The 22929-nt window shown below is 43.5% G+C and overlaps 1 protein-coding gene across 2 annotated transcripts in view; it reads left to right on the forward strand.

Moving 5' to 3' along the window:
* The window catches only part of kiaa1549la (KIAA1549-like a), a 73561-nt gene that overhangs the window by 27458 nt on the left and 23174 nt on the right, over positions 1 to 22929 (forward strand). Inside the window, exons 3-12 of one of the 2 annotated variants that reach the window (XM_037450823.2) lie at positions 775 to 1647; positions 2367 to 2482; positions 5425 to 5647; positions 7807 to 7940; positions 8587 to 8755; positions 12977 to 13036; positions 13952 to 14112; positions 16745 to 16916; positions 18414 to 18574; positions 19944 to 19979. In XM_037450823.2, coding sequence (XP_037306720.2) covers positions 775 to 1647; positions 2367 to 2482; positions 5425 to 5647; positions 7807 to 7940; positions 8587 to 8755; positions 12977 to 13036; positions 13952 to 14112; positions 16745 to 16916; positions 18414 to 18574; positions 19944 to 19979 — 2105 coding nt within the window. The remainder of the gene's footprint in view (positions 1 to 774; positions 1648 to 2366; positions 2483 to 5424; positions 5648 to 7806; positions 7941 to 8586; positions 8756 to 12976; positions 13037 to 13951; positions 14113 to 16744; positions 16917 to 18413; positions 18575 to 19943; positions 19980 to 22929) is intronic. The other variant, XM_037450825.2, reaches the window with a different exon arrangement.

The following is a 22929-nucleotide window of genomic DNA, read 5'->3' on the forward strand; positions in this document are numbered from 1 at the left end:
ATCGTTTAACCTGGCTCAATCACATCGTCTCATGCTGTTAATCATGGGTCCCCAACCTTTTTTGCCTCACGGACCATTTTTATGTTGAAAATGTTTTGACGTGGCAGATAAAAACAATGAAATATCCAGAGGGAGGCGGGGGGGAGGGGGGTGGTAGTATTCGGCCAGGATGGACGGGTGTAGTTGCAGTTGCTTTGGGTCCACTGCTTCGCCTAAACTGTCGTGCACAACGAGGAGTGGATAATTGGAAACGTGAATAAAACCGCTTGGTGACCCTTCGGTAATATGTCAAAAGGGACGATCGCATGTATCGTAATCCGGTCAAGACAAAACATTTAAGAAATCTTTCAGAATAAAACATCTAATGATAAAAAATAAAAGTTTTATATTCTGTTCTGTCTGTGGTGCAGCCCAGTACCAAATGGCCCACAGAACCATCCGGTGGTTGGGAACCACTGCTGTAAATGTTTCTTTTTGTTAATTTCAATGCAATAAGAAGACCAAAACAAGCAATTTGACCCAACATTTTCTGACTTTCTGAGCACATCGGTCATCAATTTTATCGCTTGGAACTATTTTTAATACATGATGGTTTAGAGCACATGTGTCAAACCCAAGGCCCACAGGCCCGCCACGTCATTTTATGTGGCCCGTCAGCACGCGAACATCAGCATCAGGTTTTCTTCAGGGTTTGATTGTCAAATACGTATACTTAACAGTATTGCTACACCTATGTGGATATTGTTGATTTTCCAAATGTTTCCCTCCCTGCAGAGGAGTCAGTGGGCAACCTGCCAGCCTGGGATCTGCCGACAGTCCCCGGGTCGCTCCCGTCCACAATGGACGACCGCGATGTCCCACTCCCTGCAAACATCACCAGCCCTTTCTCCACCCAGCAGTGGAACACCACCATGCCTGTGCGTCCCAGAAACACCTCAAAGCACACGCCCACATCAACCACCACTGTAATCACATCTCCATCACCCACCACCACCACCTCAGCGTCACCGTTATCGACCACAGCGACTGCACAAACACTACCGGGATCAAGCACAGCTTCTCAAACCACGAGCCCGGACACTGTGACCAATGAGGGCCCTCAGCTGACGACAGTAACCTCAACGACCACTGATACTGTGACTGCTGCTGGGATGACGACACAAGCGACAACCACTGGGATCGCTGCAACAGTCCCACCAAATACAACCACCACCGCTGCTGCATCCGCCCGTCTAACAACAAGCCTCAAACTGACCACAGCGGCTCAGCACACAACCGCCATGATGACCACACCTGCCACTACAACCAGCACCACGACTACAGTCCCCCCGACCACCACCACCACCACTCCGCCTCCCACCACTACGCCTCCCACCACTACGCCTCCCACCACCACGCCTCCCACCACTACTACGACCACCACGCTTCCTACCACTACGACGACCACTACGGCTGCAACTTCTACCACTACTACTACAGCCGCCACCACCACTACAACCACTACAACAGAGGCACCTACCACCACTCTCTTCGTCCCAATCGTAACCACGCCGCCTCCCACCACGACCACTGAGCCTCCGTCCAGTACCAGCGGAGAAGAAGGTCCTCTGCCATGTAACGTGACTGAGAAGTTCTGGGTCAGAACAGGTACGAGACTCAAACATCATCCATGGGATATACTGTATGCGGAGTAAAAAAAAGTAATTCCTATTGAAATGCTTTTAGACATTTGGAAGAGAAGATGAATAGCTAAAACACCAAGGCCTTTTTCCACAAATAATAGCATTCTCTGTTGGACAGAAATTTGGAAACAATAGTTTAACCTTCTCATCATGCCGATCTTAGATAAGCGTTCTGTGTTAGGATTAATCAAAGGTTAAAATACTAGCAACATTGTTTCTAGCTAAGAGTTTGTGTCACATCCTCCCAGGGAGAAAGAGTTAAAACGAATGTCAAAAACATCAGGACACATTCCCCCTCCCACTCAAACAAAATAATGATGAATACAGGCAAATAAAAAATTGCACAGACTTGGGAAAAATGTACCGAGATGAAATTACATGGACAGAAATTAATTAAAAGTTGCACAAAGCCGAGGCAGATATTCCTCAAGCATAAAAACACTTCTTTTGATGAAAAGCTGCAGACTGTAGCCTTTGATTACATTTACCAGAGATGGTGTTATACTACAGCATCCAGCCCTTTACTGCTGGCAGCAGGTACAAAGGGTTCAAGAATACATTCACCAGAGGCTGAAGTCGAAGCTTCTGTTTTATGTAAATATTATTTTCCATTTTGCTATTTAGAACAATAATTAGTGTCAAAGTGATATTTTTCACCATTTTTGACAATGTTTTCTTCCACAGTTTTGTCCATTGAGCTGCGCAGGAATTGCCTGGATTCAATTCGGAAACAGAACCTCTATAAAGGGCTGAGCTACGCCCTGCAGAGAGCACTCAACGACTCCACAGCCAATGCACAGGTGAGCTTCTCTTCCAGGTTCAGCGAGCCTGAACAGTACAAGTATAACCTAAGTATACGTTAGTGGGTGAAAAGTACAACTCGCTCGGCTTAGGGAGTTCGGAGCTTTAATAAAACACAGCATCGGCGGCCAATACCACGTCTTGTAAATTAGCAAATGATGAGAGCGGTTTCATCAGAATAAATTGACTAATCATGCTTCTTTAAAAGGTCTCCCTGCTTCATTATGCTAGGTTAAAGTGCTTTCCACTCTTATAATCTTGTCTTTAGATTTTACATTGTGCCACAGTGTTGGCTCTCCGCATGCGCTGACTTCCTATCCCTAAGGGTTTCTTCATTTCACAATACTATTGTTTTCTCCTACCGCTCGCTCACCTTTGCAAGGACCCGTCTGAGCGATGCTGCAGAAGAACGGCCAGTGGTGACTAATGTAGGCAGCCTTAGGGGTCTGAATAGAAATAACCTGTTGAATAGTCAGCAATGTTTTGCTCAGAGATGTTTTCAAACACACACACACACGCGCGCACACACACACACATACATAAAGAAGATAATGCAAAATAAATTCAGAATAAATTATTCTTTCCCGCAGGAGATTTTCCTTATCTGTCTCCCGCCCACTTGCAGCGTAACACACCCAACACTGATGTGATCAGTTTAAGTCCATTGATTCCTGCCAACCTGTCTGTCTCGCCAGTCTGTTTGTGCCTGCCCGCTTTTCTGTCTGTCCACCTGTCTCTCTTCGGGGCGCTCTCTGTCTTCCATCTTCATCCGCTTGCTTTTTCTATTTTTATCCAGTTGTTTGTGAGCCTGCACCGGGAGTGACTCAGTGTCTCTAAGCTCCAGTCCACTTTCATCTACCTCCTGCCACCCACAGGCAGACACCCACACGCAGACACACCCACACACACACACACACAGCTTTCAGTTTTCATCCTCTCCATCAGCCATTTAAGACTCTTCAATCTGGAACCGTCCGTCTGTGGCGGTATAAAATTGGAGTTTGTTTAAAAGTCTAAATTTGAAGCATTCTTGATGGGAAGATATTGGCCTCAGCGGTGACAGGGATTGTCAAACAGCACGAAATTTGCATACAGCTGTATTTAATGCGTTGCATCATTGAACAATTTGTTTAACCGTAATGGAATGCATAATTGCATGCTACAGCTTGCAAAATGTTGGCACAAGAGTCGGGAGTAGCGCGGCTTTGAATGGATTCAAGTATGCAGAAAAAACAAATAAAAAGCTTGCAGCTGCAGGATGCAGGATCCCCCCCAGAATATATTACATCCAAGATGAGAAGGTGGCAGAAGGGCTAGACGCTAGAAAAGTTGCAATTTATGCATCAGCTCTTTCAGCACCACGGACAGCACCACAGATTTATTTTCACACACCACCCGTATGTCTAATTTACACGCATTTGTTCTGTGCATTCTGGTGGTAACGTTTTTGCATTATTTAAGATTTTGCCCCTTTGTAGTTCAAATCCTTTCTTAGGCCCGCTCTGATTTTTTTGATAAGTGTGTGATTCAATGCTTCCTCATGGTCTGGCCCAACAACAGCTCTGGAAAGGATTGAAGAGTTGGACAAGGATAAGCTTTTCCACACAAGAATGAGTTAGCCGACATCTTCTCAGAACTTTGATCTGAAAAGTAGTTCAAACTATTGATAGCCAGAAAATAAAAGGGATTCATGAGGTGTAAAATCACCCAAAATTAGTTATTTGTCTATTGTACGAACAATACATGTTTCGTTATAAGTCCTGCAATGATTTCTGCATCTTCTATATCTATATCTTTCTTTAATAGAACCTGCTTCTAAATATACCGTGTGGACAGTGTTGGACAGTATATTTAGAAGTGGGTTCTGTTACACAAAGCAGGTTTACTCATTTATCTGGATAACTCTGCAGATCAAAGCAAACCTGCATCACCTCAAAAGGCCAGCGGTGGGGATGACTCAGCAACTTATGCAGACACGTCAGTAAAACACATGCACACATCGTACTGTAGGATCGGATAGTTGTTGGCATCATTCATGCTGCTTAATCCTGATGAGGAGGTAGATGACTTCTTTACGTTTTTACACCCCATATTCATCACGGATTTCTAAATAGCTAATGGCACAAAATACACATATATTGTTATCAGATCTATTAAAATACGCCTTTAACCTGATGCCGGATAAATGTTTTGTTCCTGCTTTTTTATGTTGTCTACCTACATTTTTTATATTGTTATTGCTTTTATTGTTTAGGTTTATGTAAAGTGCATTTTAATAAGCTATACAAACAAACTGTATTATTATACTTTTATGGCTGTTATTGATTTATTACAGCATAATTCACAGTTAATAAAATATGTATGATTTTATGCGCTGTTATTGAACGTTTAGTGAGCACTTACGGATGCTGGGTGGGATGAGTTATTGTTATTAACAAAGACCGCCGAGGAGACGAGGAGTCACGAGGGATGAGGAGAGAGTCATAGTAAGAACAGCTACAGCTGATCCAGCGGGAACCAAGGTGGAGGGTGGAGACCTGTGGGCGGTGGATGCTTCCAAAATACAACTCCCCGCTGATTGTGTTTTTTTCATGACACAGTTAGTCAGATTTATCACTGGTGGAGGCTCAAGCTAAACTACACCCGTGATGCAGATTAAAAGAAAAACAAGATGGGATTTAAATACCCTTTGCGCGGTGGACCTGTATTCTAACTCATAGCGAGTACAACATGTATTTGAAATGGATGCACCCCATCTCCTTGCTCCCGGTGTGGTCTTGTTTCGGCTGGCATAGCTCTGGTAATATCACGTATCCCTGTGCACATACTGGCATCATCATGTTTTTAGAGTACATAGCCTCTTTTGAAACACAAATGTAAGAAGGTAAAAGAGAAAGAAAAGAAAAAGCTCCAGCTTGAATTTTCCCTTCCTTGTTCGCAGGTGGAACGCGACGACTGTAGCGCCCACAACGTGACGTTGGGTTACTATGTGACTGGCGGCAAGACCATCTTCGTCTCCTCCTTGGTGGTGGAGGCACTGCACGTCTACGGCTTCGACAAGCTGCTGTCGGACATCAGGCAGCACTCCCCGTTGGTCAAGGCGGTCCTGGTTCCCGTGGCAACCTGGTTGCCCGCCCTAAGCATACACCTGCAGCTGAAAACAGGTGATGGAAAAAAGGGGGGACCAATGAATCAAACTGCGGTGGTGTGCTGGTGTAAATAACGGAGGCAGTGGCTGGAGATGTGCAGGGGGGATGATGAGGAAGAGAGGGAGGAGGGGGAGGAGGAAGAGTATACGAGCAGGAGGGGAGCAGGGAGAGAGAACACGCAATGAGAGTGCAGGGTGGAAGAGAAGAGCAGAGACAAAATTAGAAAATTCTGATTACATGTCTGCTCTCCTTTACTCTTCTCTTACCCTAAATCCCATACAAGCTCCCAGGATTACAGAGCAAAGGAAAATTGGTCTATTCATTTAGTCAGCCTCCTAAGCCTTTAAAAAACACACACACACACAAATGTCAGAATATGCACACGCATTTAAAGTCTTTTTGGAACTTCAGGGAAATCAGTGCAATTAACGTAATTACCTTTCGCCAATCGGCGCCTGTATCTTTTGAAAGCTTGTACAGATTCAAGTCAGGTCGTAGATTTTACTGATTGAATTAAAGCCCCTATATGTGTGCTATTTCTTAACTGTAATTATTCAATTATTCTTCATTTCAAGCTGAACTAAAAATGGGATAAATGACATTATATGCAAAAGAAAAGGGGGTTCCCATAGTGATAAACCCACATAGAATAATCACCTTGCTGTTCAAAGTGTTTTTCAACTCATTGTTTTGGTGCCACGGCCACGTTCTGGTTGAAGCTCTGATGAAGCAGATCCCTTCTTGGAGTCCAGACATTTGTGGTGCTGGTGGTGGAGAATAAGATGAATGTACAATCTTTCTTTATATGCTTGAGTTTCCTTGGTGGGTATCAGGTGGCTGTTTTCATAACTATTAAAAGATGAGGGGGTCATTCACTTAAATATTATATAATTTACACATATTATAATATTAAATAACATTTCTTTAAAGTGTTCTTATGACAGACACAAAACAAGATCCAAATGTGTCCGTTTCAGATTATGCTGCATACAGAATATCCGCTTTAATCAGGAAACAAGTCTGCGTGGTGTCCTCACCGTTTTAAGTTATACTAACTCTCCATACGTCCATACGTCATTACTTTTGTGGTGATGCATAGTGCAGCAGAGACGATTCCCATGCTAGTGTGCAGCTGAAATGCGGCATACGTGAGAATCGAAACCCATTTCTGGCTTGTTCAGCCCATGAACCAAGAACACAAAGCATATGCCAATCCACCAACGACAGCATCATTTGCATAAGATTATCAACTGGGTCGACTTTTTCAAGCACCGCAGTGTTTGAATTTAGGTCAGAATATTGTTCCACCTCTTCCTCTCAGAGGAGAGGCAGAGACAGAAAGCCGGCAGAGAAAAGACGGTGACTACAGTACAGCATTAAAAACATCCGCCATAATCGGCTGAGGGGGCTCACCATTGTTTACCGTATTTCCCTTCAGTGCCGAACTGCGAGACGCTGGCGGGCGTCTGCTCTCTTTAGTTGTTCTCATACTAGATACTAGCGTCGCTGCTTAGGTTTATCGGTTACACAGGAAGTAGTCTATCGAGAGCAACACTTTCATTAATACCAAAAACACAGCTTTCCAGACACGGCTTATAGATGCATTTGTGTTAAACCGTCTGAACTGTTCATAATACCAATAATTATATACAGCAGGGGAAATAAGTATTGAACACGTCACCATTATTCTCAATAAATATATTTCCAAAGGAGCTATTGACATTACATTTTCACCAGATGTTGGAAACTGTCACGGTTTGGGTCTGCTCTATGTCTTATTTTGTAGTTTTCATGTCTCTTGTGTTCCTGGGTGACTTCACTTCCTGCCTTGTCTTGTGATTGCCTGATTGTTTCCACCTGTGTCCAAACACCTGCACCTCCCTTGTGTATTTAAGCCCTGTGTGCCAGTTGTCCTTTGTCGCATCATTGTCTTTTGTCACTCGTCGTTGGTGCACGGTTTTTCGGTCTTCATTTGGAATAAAGAGCACCTGTTCTAGAAACTCTGCGTTTGAGTCCTCCCTGCCTCGACCCGCACCAGCCGCTCTGACAGGAAACAACCCAAGTCATTTTTTGTTCGCTAATTGTTTATGTTTTGTAATTATTCACAGACCGAACTCTAAGGCCACTTCAATATCAATTAATTATAATTCTACCCCCCCCCCCCCCCCCCACAGTGTTGAGGTTCGTCGGCCCAACGGATAACATCTACTCGTGCAGTTTCGTCCAAATGTTGGAGCAGCGACTGGAAAACGCGTTCGACGAGGCTCAGGACAAAGTGCTGGAGACCTACAACAGACTCACCGTGGAGGTACAACTGGGTTAACTTTTAGTGGCCTGCTAATCAGGCTAATAAAGCTCTACATCAAAATGCACAACGTATAGGAAGGTCACCTGGTATTTGCCGCAGGGAGCTCTTAAGGGAGGGAGAGACTGCAGCGGGAAACACACAGGTTTATCTGCCTGGAAACAATCACCAGTCGTTCTCCTTCGAGATTTAAACCCTTTCAGTTACTTTTCCCCCTTTTGATCCCAGCTTCTCTTTCATTTTCCATCCCTTTGTCTCTGATTGTCAAGGTGCTCTCACGACTGCAGGATATACATGAACACACAGTCAGAATCAGAAAGCGGGTGACGGCAAGCAGAGGCAGGCATTCATAATTAATCCTCTGAAATATTCACACTTGTCTAGGAATGCGACGGCAGGTACTCGTATCGACATGCGTCAGATTGTTATCAACAATAGACAGAAAGAAAAGAGACGCACTGTTGGTTGAAAATGTCACACCATGAAGAGTCTATAACGGAGCTCCCATTATAGACTCGCATCCAAGACGTTTGGTATGATACCATTAGATACTACATTATGAATGTTTCAATTATAAATGTTTATTCATTTTCTTCCCATAGAAAAAGAATTGAATAATCATTCAAAAAATACCATTTAATATCCTCAGATCCAGAGCGTGTCCCAGGAGTCGGGCTCTCCATCCGTCTCACTGGTGTATGTGGTGAAAAACCAGGAGGCCATTCTCAACGGAACGATCGCCAGCGGCCTCCTCAACCAGCTGACCGCCGAGCTGGTGGGATACTTTCTCTTCTACCCACCGATGGTCATCGCCGAGCGTAAGTCAAACCAGGATGGAGCCTCAGGTCCAAACAAACATCCCTTTTTGCTTCTACATGGAACATTTGCAAATCCTACTTGTAAAAACATAGCAAATCCTGTAATGTCTGCATCCACGGTGAATGGCTCAGTCATCTTCTTGCTCTGTTTCGTTTGCTCATTTTGAAGCAACAAAATGCAAAAATATCTCCACTCCAAAATATTGTTCCATGGCACAGCGTGTGGTCAGAAAGTCCACCAAATTTAGATGTGTTTGGAAAAATGTTCTCCCAGCTAACTCTGCCCTCTCAATATATATTTTGAGATTCTCTAAAGCAATGTAGACTTCAAGACATTTCCAGGCCGTTCTCACCTCAAATCCGTTGAACGTTGTCACTTGGTTGGTGCCTGAAATCAGTAAACCTTTCAGCATCTGCGTGAGAGGGACCAGCTCCAGTGTAAAGTCATCTGCGTTGATGGGTTTGTCTCAGAAATACATACCGTCAAAACGTGAGCAAAATCACATCCAGAACTGCATGCATCATGGCTGGATACAAGTAAGGAGTCGCGCTGAAATGAATTTACTCTTTAATGTTTGGAGCTCCAGTTCAGTTGTTCGCTGGATAGATTGCCGTACCTTTGTTGTATTTAATTCTATGCTCCATTCTATCAGGACAGACAAAGGTCACAAATACTATTATATGCAAATCAGCGAGCTAAATGATTTGGCAGCGCTGCATGTGAACACTTCATTGCTCTCCCTCATCCCACATCTCGGGGAAGTCACGGCGACTGAGTCGCTCTGCTCTTACGGCTGCACAAAGACGGCGTTTGTCTAACCCTGATTAATAGTGCATGGCCAACAAGTTTCAGTCGGAGTGCTTGATACTCATTGTCTTGACGACCCTCCGAGGCCTCTCCTCAGAGGCACTGCCGGGCAATTATGATTCCGCTGTAATTATTCACAGAGGGCAGGATGAGAAAATGAAAATAAGTCATTCATCTGCAGACGAGGCACGTGCTCTGACAGCTGTGATGAGTAGCGCAGAGATGCTGCAGGATCACGCTGTCTCTTTGGGCCAATGCGCTTTCCCGATTTGTAAGTTCTCCAGGTGACGACCCCCACAAACAGTCTTAGCTGAGCGTTTTTTTTTCTACATTCAGACGTCTAGTCTCCAGACAGAGGTTGGAGGATGGAGGACGTCAATGGTGGAGGCTTACACTATTGGCAAAGATATTTTTGGGCTCAAGATGGGTCCTGCATTAGTCCCCCTATCATTGGTCCACTGCTGCAGTTTGATTTCCTACCCCGGAGTCCTCCGCAGAGCAATGCATGATTCATGACCATGTTTCACCTAGTGGGAATTCAATATTACGCCGCATTGTGTAAAGTAAAGAATGTCAGGATGTATTATGGCCTCCAGACAGCATTTCAACCCAGTTCACTACATTCATATTCTGGTCATTTGTTTTTATCCAACTGTATTTTGGTGGGAAAATAATCTGAAAACATGCTTAACTTTGATTTCCTGCCTGAAAGTGGGTCGGTTGGGCTGCAAACAATTGGACTTTGACGTGGAAGATTGGGATCAACATATTTGTCTTTGTTGTCTCCAGCTTGCGCTTGTTTAAAGCAGTAAATCATTCTGTCATAACCAAACTTCTTTTTAGTACTAGCAGTTTTTTTTTAGAAGTTCCAGTTGAGGAAAATATGTTCCTTGCCCAAAACAAAGACACGTTTTTTTCTCAGAGTTGTTGGAAACCGAAAACTAAATGTAAAGGTGGTTTAAAGGCGCAATCAGGGATTCTATTCCACTACGCTTATCCCAAAATTCACGTTTTCTCACCACCCTTAATGCGATAGTATGTCACCTAGTTACTGATTACAAACATCATTAACTAAATGATGTACTATGAATTATACTTTAATGCTAATTGCAAAGAGTGAGATCCAGGGAATGTGTGGTCATACATATTGACCACACATTCCCTCTTACACTAAAAAGGGAGTTGGATTGAGAAATCAGTTCATTTATTAAAGAACCCCTATTTAAAGCCTGTGTTGTCTTAAAAGACACATCGTGCACAAAGACATTGTGGAAATTGTCCAATTACCGGAAAAGAGTCCAAAGGAATGACCCCACAGATGAGCCTCATGAGCTCATTTCGTCTTCCACTCTCAGGTCATCTGTGAGATTTTTAAAGGGCGAGCAGCTGTACGACTCCTATGATCTGAATCACGCCGCAGGCCGCGTGTCGTCCGTGTCCCCCTGAATGAGCTCATTTTATTCCAGTGAGATTAGATTGGAATCTATTTGCGCTTACTCTCAACACCCAACGGGCGAAAACATCCCACTTCACACTGTCACATCCAAATCCACTTGGCATCACTGTGGAAGCCCGGTCTGTTCTCTTAAAGCAGCAGTTGTTGTTTTTACTGCAGCTGGAACAATAAGGAACTGTTTGCAGATGCTCATCAGACACAAGGGGGGGCGGTCCAGGCATGTTTTAATACGGACCCATCGAGGGGTTATTCTTGGTGCCTCAAGGGATTATCAGTTCTCTTGTGATAATCTTTATAGCTTAAATGCCGTCTGCATATCCGCATGGGACCATTTATCTGAGGAGTAGTCTGTGCCAAACTTCGCTGGAGCCTCAATCCCAATCTCTACTTTGGAGAATAAAATACTCTCCTACTTAAATGATAGACGCTACAAAAAAGGTGTACTCCAGTTTAAGTAACATTGTTAAACACTACGGTGTCGTGCTGTTGTAGAACATTTCTTGGAGCATTTTGATTCATAAGAATAAAGTTCCACATACGGGGGAAGTCAGGAAGTAGACCTACTGAAGTACCAACAATTCATTATTGGTTGGTTGACAGAGACAAATAATAACAGCAGCCTGATACTTTCTCTATTGTTAGATATGATCTAACACTGCAGCGTTACTGAAATAGATTTGCCAGATTTCGGATGCCAGTGATCCTTCGAAAGTTGCTGAATCCGTCTGAACACGAACGCACACATCAGGGGAAGGCTTGAGCAGAAACACTCCAGCCGCAATACCGCCGCTGCACCGCCATTTGATGTGGGCCGTAACGCAACTCCAGGCAGCCAGCCAGCTCAGAGGAGTTGAGGGGAAGGGACAGATGGTAAACCAGGCAGATGGGCAATAAGGGAGGGAGAGGGATGAGTGGGACACTGAGAGAGGCTGACACACTGAGGCGACGATGTTGGGTGGACAGAGGCGGAAGGAGACACTTGACCGGCCACAAAGGAAATAGAGGGGGTTTTTTCCCCCGAGGAAACGACAGGTAAACGTGTGGGGAGCGAGGCAGGTTGCAAAGGCACGCGGGGCGGGAACATATCGGGGGATTGGAGAGGGAGACAGTGAGAGGTAAGAAAGTAGAGGTCACAGTGCAGCCTGACAGGAGGCGCTTGGTCGTGTTTTATCGTCTGCGTCAAGGGGCCAATGATGAACAGGTCCCCCCCCCCTCCCCCCCCTGCCGACCTGCAGTTGCTCTCAAACAAATTGCTGTCCCCTTTAGACGGCTTCCATGGATCCCAGAAGAAAACTTTTCCAAATGAACGCACTAGTTATTATTAATTGTTCTTATTAACATCAATAATCATTATGAGCATCAGTGTACATACTTATATTATAAGTGGTGTACGTAAGTTAAGTTATTCAAATGATGCATTATATTACTGTTTATGCTACTCCCTGATTAAAGAAACATGGTTCTGCTGCTGTCTGTTCAGAGTGAAAAAGGCAAACTGATTTATAAATGTTAACTTGCTTGAAGTGGCATTAATCAAAGTTCGCAATACACTACTTTTTAATATTTTATTAATTTATAAAAAATGTATTCTGTTCATTCCCACTCTCTGAAGTCATGTATTTTTTTTATTAAAGTCTCCCGTCCTGCTAGCCTGCATTGTTGTGACGTTTAGTGGGTGGCCCTACACAAACTGTCAAGGTCTCACTTTAACTCTCGGCATGTAATGTGTAGTCTGCACTCTGTAACTCAGATACAATCGTATCTTCTGAATGGATAATCTGGTTCTTAAAAATCGAAATCATGCAGATATACTAGAAACATAACCTTTACTGGGCCTCTTGAAAAGGTAACACTAACTGGAAGTTACACCTAGTAGCTTTAAATACTTTTGTTTTTAGATAACTGTGTACGATGTGTCTTCTAATATATCTTTCCCTCTGTTTCTGTCCCTCTCCAGCCCTTGAATACCATAACCTCAACACCTCAATGGCGACTAAGAACTTCTGGGTGATAACAGGTAAACAGCCCTTGCGCGCACAAGCACACTAAAGTGCTTCTGGGTAATCAGCGGTAATCAACAGCCGCATCGATCGGACAAAACAGCAGTTAGCCCTGGCGACTGTTGTTATGCAACTCAGCAGAATAGTATTGGCTATTTTATTTCCCTTCCCTGCCCTAATCACAGTATCCCTCCTTCCCCCCCCCCCCCCCCCCTGCTCATACCCTGTGTGTCGGGAGGGCTCGGATGCAGGACTCACTTGCAGATGTTGTAAACAACTAACTACTTTGTTGAAATTCAAATCAAAATGCCTAGGGGCCAAACGGAGAGTAGGACCAGGACCAGAAACTCACAGGCACGGGACACGGGGCTTAAATACACTGGGAAAGTGCAGGTGATTGGACACAAGTGGAAACAGGGACACGGCAGACAATCAAAGGGAGTGATGGCAGGAAGTGAAGCTAAAGGCAGGAAACTACAAAATAACACAGGAAACAAACCCAAACCATGACACTCTGTGCCCAAAGTGTCTACAGCGGCTCTGTTCCTGGGGAAACCTATTGATGTATAATTCAGGGCTTCCTGACTGGGGCGCAGGGAGAGATCGCTTCGCATCAAATCACGGCCGGGCGTGAATGATTCTGAAGTGTGTGTGAAGTCCGTCTCCCTTATAGCGCCGAGTAAGGGATGCGCAAAGGAGCAAGTAGAACAAATAGAAGTTTCTGCGCAGCATTCAAATCAAAGGGAAAATCATCTAATCCTTTTTAATATTATGTAATATTCAATACCCAGCACTGTTTATCTCTCTCCCTTGTTCCCCTCGAATCAATGCCTGCCTTTGATATTTTCTTCACACTCCCCTCCTCCTTTCATCCCTGTTCTCCGTTCCTCTCTCTTTGCTCCCGTCCTCCGTCCCATCATTTCTGCTCCCAGTGATCCAGGATGTAGAGAGCGCCTCCATGGAGGCCAACTACCAGAGCTTCGCCAACCTGATGGAGCAGCGGCTGGCTGAGCTCTTCCTGGTAGCCGGCAGGCAGGGCCCTCGGACGCCGCGTCCTCGGCGCGCCACCACCGTGGGGAGCTACACAGTACAGGTGGGTGGCAGGGGGGCTCCTTAGCAGTGATGGTGGGATGTATTCTGCTTCTAAAGAACTAGTCTACTTCTTTGTCGACTAAATTATTTAACAGTATTAACCTCTGCAAGTTGTATGATTAGGACTCTGGGGCCCTGTTCTTTGGGCTTGATGCATGTAGTTAGCTCTGCAGTCTGTTTCAACTTCATTTTTTACTTGCTTGATGAATAGTGAGGAGATCCCCAAAATTGTGAGGACTTGCATTCTTTGTAAAGCAACAATGTACGCAACATATCTTTTCCAATTCGTCAAAATCCCAGCAGGTGTACGAACCTCTTGATGTCTAATGCCTATATCAAATAAAGTCAACAACGTACGTTTCCATATGATTTCAAAATTATTTAACTAAATAAATTATAATAAATAAGATGACTTCTATAATGTAAATAAGTAATATACAATAATACAATCTGAATAAAACAAAAAAAGAACAAGCGGAAATTTGAGCAGCCCTTTATTTTTAATATTATTTACATTTCTTACTTCTTCCTTTTCTCGAGATATAAAGGGCCAGTGGTTTTAAATCTTGATCTCAAGTATAGTGACAATGTCATGCACATGTGTTGGTGCTCCTTGCTGATCCTAGAATTATCAGAATTTTTCAGAAATTGGCCCGTTAGGATTCGACCGTCACTCTAGGGCAAAGGTCCGGAAGATCATAATGTGACTACTTAGTGTGATTAAATAGAGGAATAGAGTTACATCATTTGCATGTAATTAATTCACGACTATCACATCAAATTAATTCAGTATAATTCGAAAACCCCTTTTGACAATATTTATTGTCATGTAACAAACAACTGAACACATATGTGTGACTGCAAATATAAATAATCTCTGTTAACTAAATAAAAATAGGGCTGCATTTAAACAAAATAATGAATGAAAAGTAAACATTTCTGCAAATGTTTGCGCTTCAAATTTCAAGAAAGCTTGAATTTCTGCTTCACATTTGGACTTGACAATCTCAGCAAATTATTAATAATAAATTTAAATATACTTTTTTGGTAAATGGGAGAATTAAGATCTAGTTTTTCCTGCCTCATGATGGTGTTTCAACAGATTCTGAACATATGAGACACTGGTGTAGTGCTGCAGTGTGAAGAATGACCAGAAACCAGTCCGTCCATTATGGATTATGGGACGGCTTCTGGGTGCCAGTTAGTGACCTCTGCTCAAGCGGTTTAATCCCTATGGATATTTCATTGAATAAGTAAGAACCTTGACCTGCTGGTGCTAGATTAAAGTTGTAGGATCACAAGTACAGTAGGATGTATCCTCTGAGCAACCTAAAGGTCCACATGAAATAGCATCAATTAATTTCGTTATTAAACAAAGCGGAGCACATACACGACGGATCATAAAGACGGACCTGATAAATTATTTTTCACTAATGGGGGAGGGGAGGTCTTCCCCTTCCAAGAGCCCTTCTAGTTTTATTGGTGATTGTCTGCCAAAGAGTGCTCATGAATTAAACACTGTCAGAAACACTTTAAGAGACAAATCACCACACACACTATTGATTATGAGCATTAGAGCTAAAGCGATGAACGATTGACTGATAAGTCCTTTTTCATTTTTCTTAATGTATTTACAGCTGATTTAGCACAGATTTTGTCACCTGATGTTTGAGGAAGCTGAATATTGGGTTCCACCTCGTTGGACTATAAATTGTCATATACATGTTTTACCTTCTTAAAAATATTTTTAAGAAGACCAATTAATACATTTATGAATAAGAAAATAAATAAATGATAAAGCAAATGTTATAAACTTTAACATTTGTAGCGTGGGAAAAGATTGCTTGTGACATGTCAGAGTATCTTTGAAAACTATCTCTTGCCCGACAATCAAAGTTTTTTTTTTTAACACATGCTATAAATAATTCAAGTGTTCTGCAAGTAGATACCCATAGCTACTAAACAAAAGCACTAGCAGCATATGAACACATATGAGAAGTATGTTCACTTTAAAATAATAATGTTGTAGTGAAAGTATTGAGAGGTAAAGATTAGGGATTAAGTGGTTAGAGGTTTGTGTGAATGTTATTTCCCTCAACAGCCCCGTGTTCCATATTCAGCAAATCAAGACAACAATTGACTGCCTCACCCTCCCACAAGGCTTTATGGGAGGTCACAGATGACCAGTTTTGTTGCTCTAGAAATGAAAGCAACTAAAACCGGTTTACACGGGGGTGGGGGGGTGAATCATCGAACCATTAAATATCACACATCCCTTCTTTTTATGACAAAATCCAATTACCAGACTTGATTAAGCCGTGTTCATCATCGTCTGATGTATGATGAAAGGAAATTGAGATTTCAAGTGACTCAGTTGTCGTCGAGTGTCTTCCCCAAGTGCAGTTACATCGTAAAAAATGGCTCGTCATGATCAAAGCAGCCAAGCCCATTCAGAGTTTTGAACGGGCCAAAGTATGTGTGATTAGAAAATAACTGACATGATGAAATAATGCGTTGTGTGTGTGTGTGTATTCTGTCTGGCTATCAGAGAATCCTTGCCTGTGGCATGTTGTTTGTCTACAGAACACTGTTGTCAGCTGCAGATGTTGGACCCTTAGTTTGTCCTCTTCCAGATGGTGAGCATGCGTCGGCTGCCCGGTCCCAAAAACCCAGCCGAGATGACCTACTACGCCCAGCAAAACGGGGCCCCCATCGCCGGGTCAGCCGCCGCCAAGACCCTCAGCAGTCTGGACTCCCAGACCATGGCACTGACACTGGGTTACTTTGTGCAAGTGCAGGCTGAACGTAAGCTTTTCATCATTCGAAGCAGTCCTATGTTACATGTTTATGTGCGATATGTGTGATGGACCACGCAATGCAAGACACATCTATAGGGGACCGTACTGTAGTGTATACAGGGCAGCGTGTCGGCTTTAGTGGCGTCTAAATCAACGAGCAGTAACATTGTTGATAAGTCCATAGCCTTCTAATGGAGGAACATCATATTTTCTTTGCAGAAAGAAAAAACTGAGACAAATCGTTTGGTATTAGTCAATTTAAAAAATGATTTAGCGAGCCAACAAAATCACATTTTAGTATAGAACTGAGGGGTGAGCGATATCTCTAACGACAGGTCTCACTTGTTCTATTGCTTCCAGTCTGATAAAAAGAGGCTCCTGAACACATTTGTTAAAATAACAGTACCTTTGTGCTAAACTAAACTGACCCCCAGCTCCATATTTCTGTACCGATATTTGAGAGGTAGCTTCTCATCCTGTTAAAATAGCATATTTCTTGAAATGTTGTACAATTCCATTAAATCCTAATCTTATTTGTATTCTTTATTAGTTTCTTTGAAATAATGCCTGGTTTAATAAGATGAAAAATGATAGGCTCAAAAATAGAACTTTTCACTGTTTGTCTTTGGCATATTTACACACTGTCATTTGCATTTTAATATGCAAAGATACAGATAGTCAACTCACACTTCTCATTCAGCAGCCATTGAGGGGACACAACGCTTCCGAAACCCCCCCCCCAGCGTGACCATTCATTAGAATTTCTCTAATCTTTCGTGACATTTAGTGTATGTCCACAATACAAAATACATGTGCAATTTCGTATTTGTGAGATTTTGGGCAACGTGATACTTTCCTTTCCCGCTGAGAGGTGGATGAGAATATTGTCTGTGCGCTAAATATGAAGTCGGTTAATAGTTCGGCTCAGAGAAACAGGTGAAACTGTTGGCCTTCCACAAACGTCAACATATTTAAATCACCGGGAAAATAAAACAATATTACAAAATGTGCCATATCATGCTTCAATGAATTGTAGACTTTGTAGATTTTGTCAATTGTAGATTTATTCCATCTTTGGATCTTTTTAGCAAAATATTAAGTAAATCTATAAATTGCCGTGGAAACAGACTTGTAAGTGCTGTTTATTGTTGCATTTATTGTTGCTGCTGCGTTTGCAAAGACAACCAGCTCACGCTCACTTGATATTTCCCCCAGAGCTGCAGATATCAATAAAAAAAGACTGAAAGCTTGAGTTGTTTTTTTTCAGACCAAAAGCTGCTTCCTCATCTGTATTTCTAAGTAAGTGTTGAAAGAAGTCAGAACTGTAATTATACCTAGAACTATAAAAGGGAGAAGGACATAAATAGGATTTAATTAAAACTGAGGCGACACATCCCCCATCCCCAGAGGAAATGTAGTGATCAGTGTTTATTTCTGCTTGTGTTGCAAAGTGTGAGCTTTTTAATCACTGGAGGGTCATTTGGTGGTATTTGTGTGTTCACAGCTGTGGTAAAGACGCCGCCCAGCAACCTGTGGATCATGGCCGTCCTGACGCCTCTCTTCCTGCTGATGGTGGTGGTCGTCATGGTGTCCTTGATCCTGTGCAAGAGGAACAGGGTCATCTTCAAAACTGGCGCCTTCAGGAACTTCAAAACGCGCTCCAAGGTAAAACTGTCTTGGTCTACTTATACATCTTCTTTTTCTCCGCCGCCTTCTTTCTATTACCGTCTACCATTAATAATACTCAGCTGCGTCTTTCCACAATCTCACCCCAAAACGTTCAGACCACCACCCCCCCCCCCCCACCCTTACCGTGTTGCAGAAGCCAACAGCTCCGTGACATTTCCACAGAGATGACATTAACTTGCAAACAAATGGCACGTGAACCAGCAAAGCCATCGTGTTAAGTTGCTTCTCCGAGTCCCAGAGATGTCCTCCCATCTGTGCGGGCCCGCCTCATTTGTCCCCTCGCCGCCCCATGGCCCGTGGTCTTTGCTAATCATGCATGCTTTGAAGGCTAATCGGCCAAGGAAAAAGAAAATGGACAGGGCTCAGCGTACCGGAAGTGAACCTTCGGGTGATGTTGGCCCTTTCGCCACAAACAGCCCTCACTCGTCATCGACTCGTTTGACGGTTGAATAGGAATCAATCATCTCTGACGAGCTCGCGTGGAGTAGATTGCTACCAGCCGGTCGGATCGGGTCGCGGCGCCAGAACAACAGCGTCACGGCACTTATTGAAGTGGTAAACAAGCGATAACATTGCCCAACCTCATTTTGTCCCCGAGAGGCTTGCGTCGTGACTCGGCTACGGTTAGAGTCCCATTAGACTGAAGTGTGATTCACATTTGGAATCATGATTAGTCCTCAGCTCCCGCGAGATTAAACCGTCTATCCAATGCAATCTGTTTGGTCAAATTTCAGTAGCCAGTAAAGGAATCGTTTCAATGTCATGAATAAACCAAGATGCATAATCTGCATCTGTCTCCATATCAAAGACGACTTAAAAGCTGTGACTATCAATTGAATGATTGAATAATTGAATGAACTTGTGTCACGAACACAAAGAGCACATGAGCATCAAGTCTTTACTTAAAATATTAACAAATGCAAAAGCACCATTAAGTAATGTTTGCTAAAACCTAGCTGTTTAAAAAAACAAGCTTCTGAAGGAAATAAATAAAAAAAGATCCCGTTTTGAAGGATTTACTAAGAGCGGTTCAAAGGTTATCGAGACAATCAACAGGTCGTCGGTTTAGTTCAATTCCTAGAATCTGTCTGCAATTATATTGATGAGAATAACATCAGCCTAATCCTTTCAAATTGTCCAACTGCTCATGTTTTTGGCAATATAATACTCCAGATAACTGCAGTACTTTTATATTTAAGGTATTAACAAATATTGATGGCCAAACTGCATACCAACCACATCCTGTCCTTTCCTATCCTATCCTATCATCACGCATTGTCCTCTATTCATTTGTAATATCTTAACCCCTGCATGATCTTGACCTTCATAATCTCTCCCTGTTTAGACCTCATATCGGAGGGAGGGCAGTTACCACCACCAGGTATTTTCTAGACTCGGGTTGGGTGGATTACTGACTGACTGAATCAACTGTTTAATGCATTATTGAATGAATGAGTTTCTGAGTGCCTTTCTGTACGTGCCTGACATTGTTGCCGGGTAAGCTTGTGCATGTGGCTGCTGTGTTGTGGACATGACTCACTGTCTGTAGGAGATCAATAGGAGGAGAGGGGAGGCAGTGAGGAACGGTGTAAAAAAAAAAGAAAAAACTAAATTAATAGGTGTGTTGAATTCAAAAAGCACGTCCCGAGAGATTTTTAATTGTTTTGGTCCGAGTCGATTGACTGAATTAACAAGCTTGTAAAAAAAGGCAAATGAGCTGAAATCTGCCGGCAAGGAGAAGCCATTTTTTAAACCGGGGGGCTTGTAAACATCGACGGCGGAGAGGAAGGATTAAAACCTGCAAACCAGACCAATCTATTTTTATTTGTTTAGCAGCCATAAAAAGTGACTCAAGCTTGTGTCATCTGCCCAGACTGCCTCTCTGCCAGCTCCTTTCCTTTCAGTCCTGCCATTTCATCCTCTCGGATGAAGCCTCTTTCATCCCACACTGGCTGAGCGGGAACCCAACACGGACCCCCAACCCTTTTTTCACTCGATGGGCTTCTCCACTGAATTATTTACCTCCCCCAAAGCAGAGCGATGGATGGCCAGAGAAGGGATAAAAAAAAAAAGTAAAAAAGAATTTACAGAGCCATGGGTGCTGTTGCTTTAGTGGAGCATGTCAGCTGATCTGTAGGTTATTTCGGTCCAGCCTCACCCGTCTTTGTCCCTCGAGAGGCAAAGGGAGTTGAGTAGCGGGTGGCGTAATGGATGGGAAGGCAGGGCATTTGTTTGTAACGGAGCTGATGTGACACCAAAGCACAGCGGGGATCAAACGCCCCAAATACCAGACCGCTGTGCCGTATCTCCGCTTACGACGCTATTGAATCAACATTTAAACTTCCCAGCTAAGGTTTTGTTTACCTTCACTATCCGCTGTAAACATTTAATATGATGCTGTGTTTTACGAGAGAGCATCAAATATTAAAGCGTGCCGAAATATTAGATCTGTTAAGTGGTGCCGTGAGGCTGCAATCACTGTTCTTATCCTCAGTGGTATTTAACCTCCTCTAATCCCAAGCAGTAGCATGGGGGAGCAATACACAATATCACACAGGGATTTCGTGTTCTTCTTTTAAATTAAGACCGGTGTGTTAATTACTGGTTGCTATAATGGCTGCTGTCCATACTGGCTGTGTTTTGGGCTTTTACACACGATAAACACTCAAGTGTGGCAGGAATTGAGGGGATAAAAGGCTCTACCCAAACATTGCAATAACGTGGTCAGACACCAGGAAGGGTTCCCTTTCTAAATGTGATTCCTGTGTATTATCACGGGGCCAACGATCCATAGTCCTCTTCAACTCTTCACCAAAAGTGAATATCCCTCTTTCTGTGCCGCTCGTCATTGTTGAGCTGAGCTCTAGAGGAAGGATTAGCAACACAATGGAATTTAATACTGTAAAGACCCAAAGTTAGTTTTTTTACACCTGTGTCACTCTTAGGCAGTAATGTGCGCTGTTATTATTATACTGCATAATATAATTGAACAGTTTTAATGTAGTTTGCTGTTGGTAAATCAACATCCCTTTACTTAAATTCATCAAGACCTTTTACCCATTGAATTGCTCATTGTGTTGTTTTTTTGTGTTTTTATTTTTTACGAAACAAAATCCTTAACAGAAAGGGGTTATTGAGAGGAAAACCCCCGACAAAAAACCATGAAAAAACTTGACCAATCACATTGACTATTTCAATTTGCAGTCTCATAACTGATTGCATTTACATTTGACTGAGATCTTGTCAGAATGCATATTAGGTCTTTTCAAACCCTAAAGCCTGCCTTAAATGCAGTCAACGTGACAGGCATTCTGACCAGCCTCCTAAGCCCAAATAGTAGACTCCATTCAATCAATCTACTGCGTGTATTTGTGTGTCATGGTGGCTGCGTGTAGTCTCCCCCCGGCCCGCCCTCGCTATCAGTCACCAAGCAGGACAAGTCGAAGCGGCTGCTGATCGATACTCTGGTTTTTATTAGGTCTGCATGTGTGCTTAGGCATTAAAGAGGGATTGCGCAGTGAGTACGGCCCGACCCTATCACACGGCTCCGTCCGCTCTCCAACCGGCTTCCTTGAATCGGTGTGGAAGCCTCAGGTGACCAGCTGTCGTGTGGAGTAAATAGAGGGCTGAACAAGCGAACGTAAAAGCCATCCATTTGATCATTTGTATGCTGTTCAGTGGGTCGGTTACATTCTGCTGCATCCTGCCCCGGGAGTAGCGGATCAAACCGCTGCGGCTGCTCGTCCCCGCTCTGCTCCGCCATGTCTCTTATTGCACGTCCTCAATGTGCCCACTCTTTTATTCATCTTTTTTGGCACTCGGATTTGTGCTACGCATCCACTGTCGCCCTGCTAGAGCTGAATCCTAATCAATATGGCCAGTGGGAGCAGATCTCTTCCATCTGCTGTACCTCATCAAGCTGCTGTTGGCTCCAAGTTAAAATTAGACGAGAAGAAGATCGTCTGTTTGACGGAGCGGGAGGGGAAAATAAGTGTGGGTAATTTCGTGGTTAGGCTGGGTCGAGCATGCGATCACTTCACATGACATCTTTCAGTGGAAGACATGGTTGGACCCCCCCCCCTTCCCGCTCCTTAACTCTGACGCTTTTCTAAGCGGATTTGGGAGTGGAACAAACACCACCCATCCCTCACAGAGTGATCAAAGGCAGGGACAAGTCTTCATCCGACCTGGTGGCTCGCACGAGATGAAAGATGGCCTTTTGGCCAATGGGGAACGAGAGGAGGAGAGGATGCTGGGGCAAAGGGGCCCATAAAAGAGAGAGTAGAGAGAGAGAAATGACCGAGGCGGCCAGTGTGAGTCGCCAAATGTCC

The sequence above is a fragment of the Pungitius pungitius genome, chromosome 6 (genome assembly GCF_949316345.1).
Source record: "Pungitius pungitius chromosome 6, fPunPun2.1, whole genome shotgun sequence".
NCBI lineage: Eukaryota > Metazoa > Chordata > Actinopteri > Perciformes > Gasterosteidae > Pungitius > Pungitius pungitius.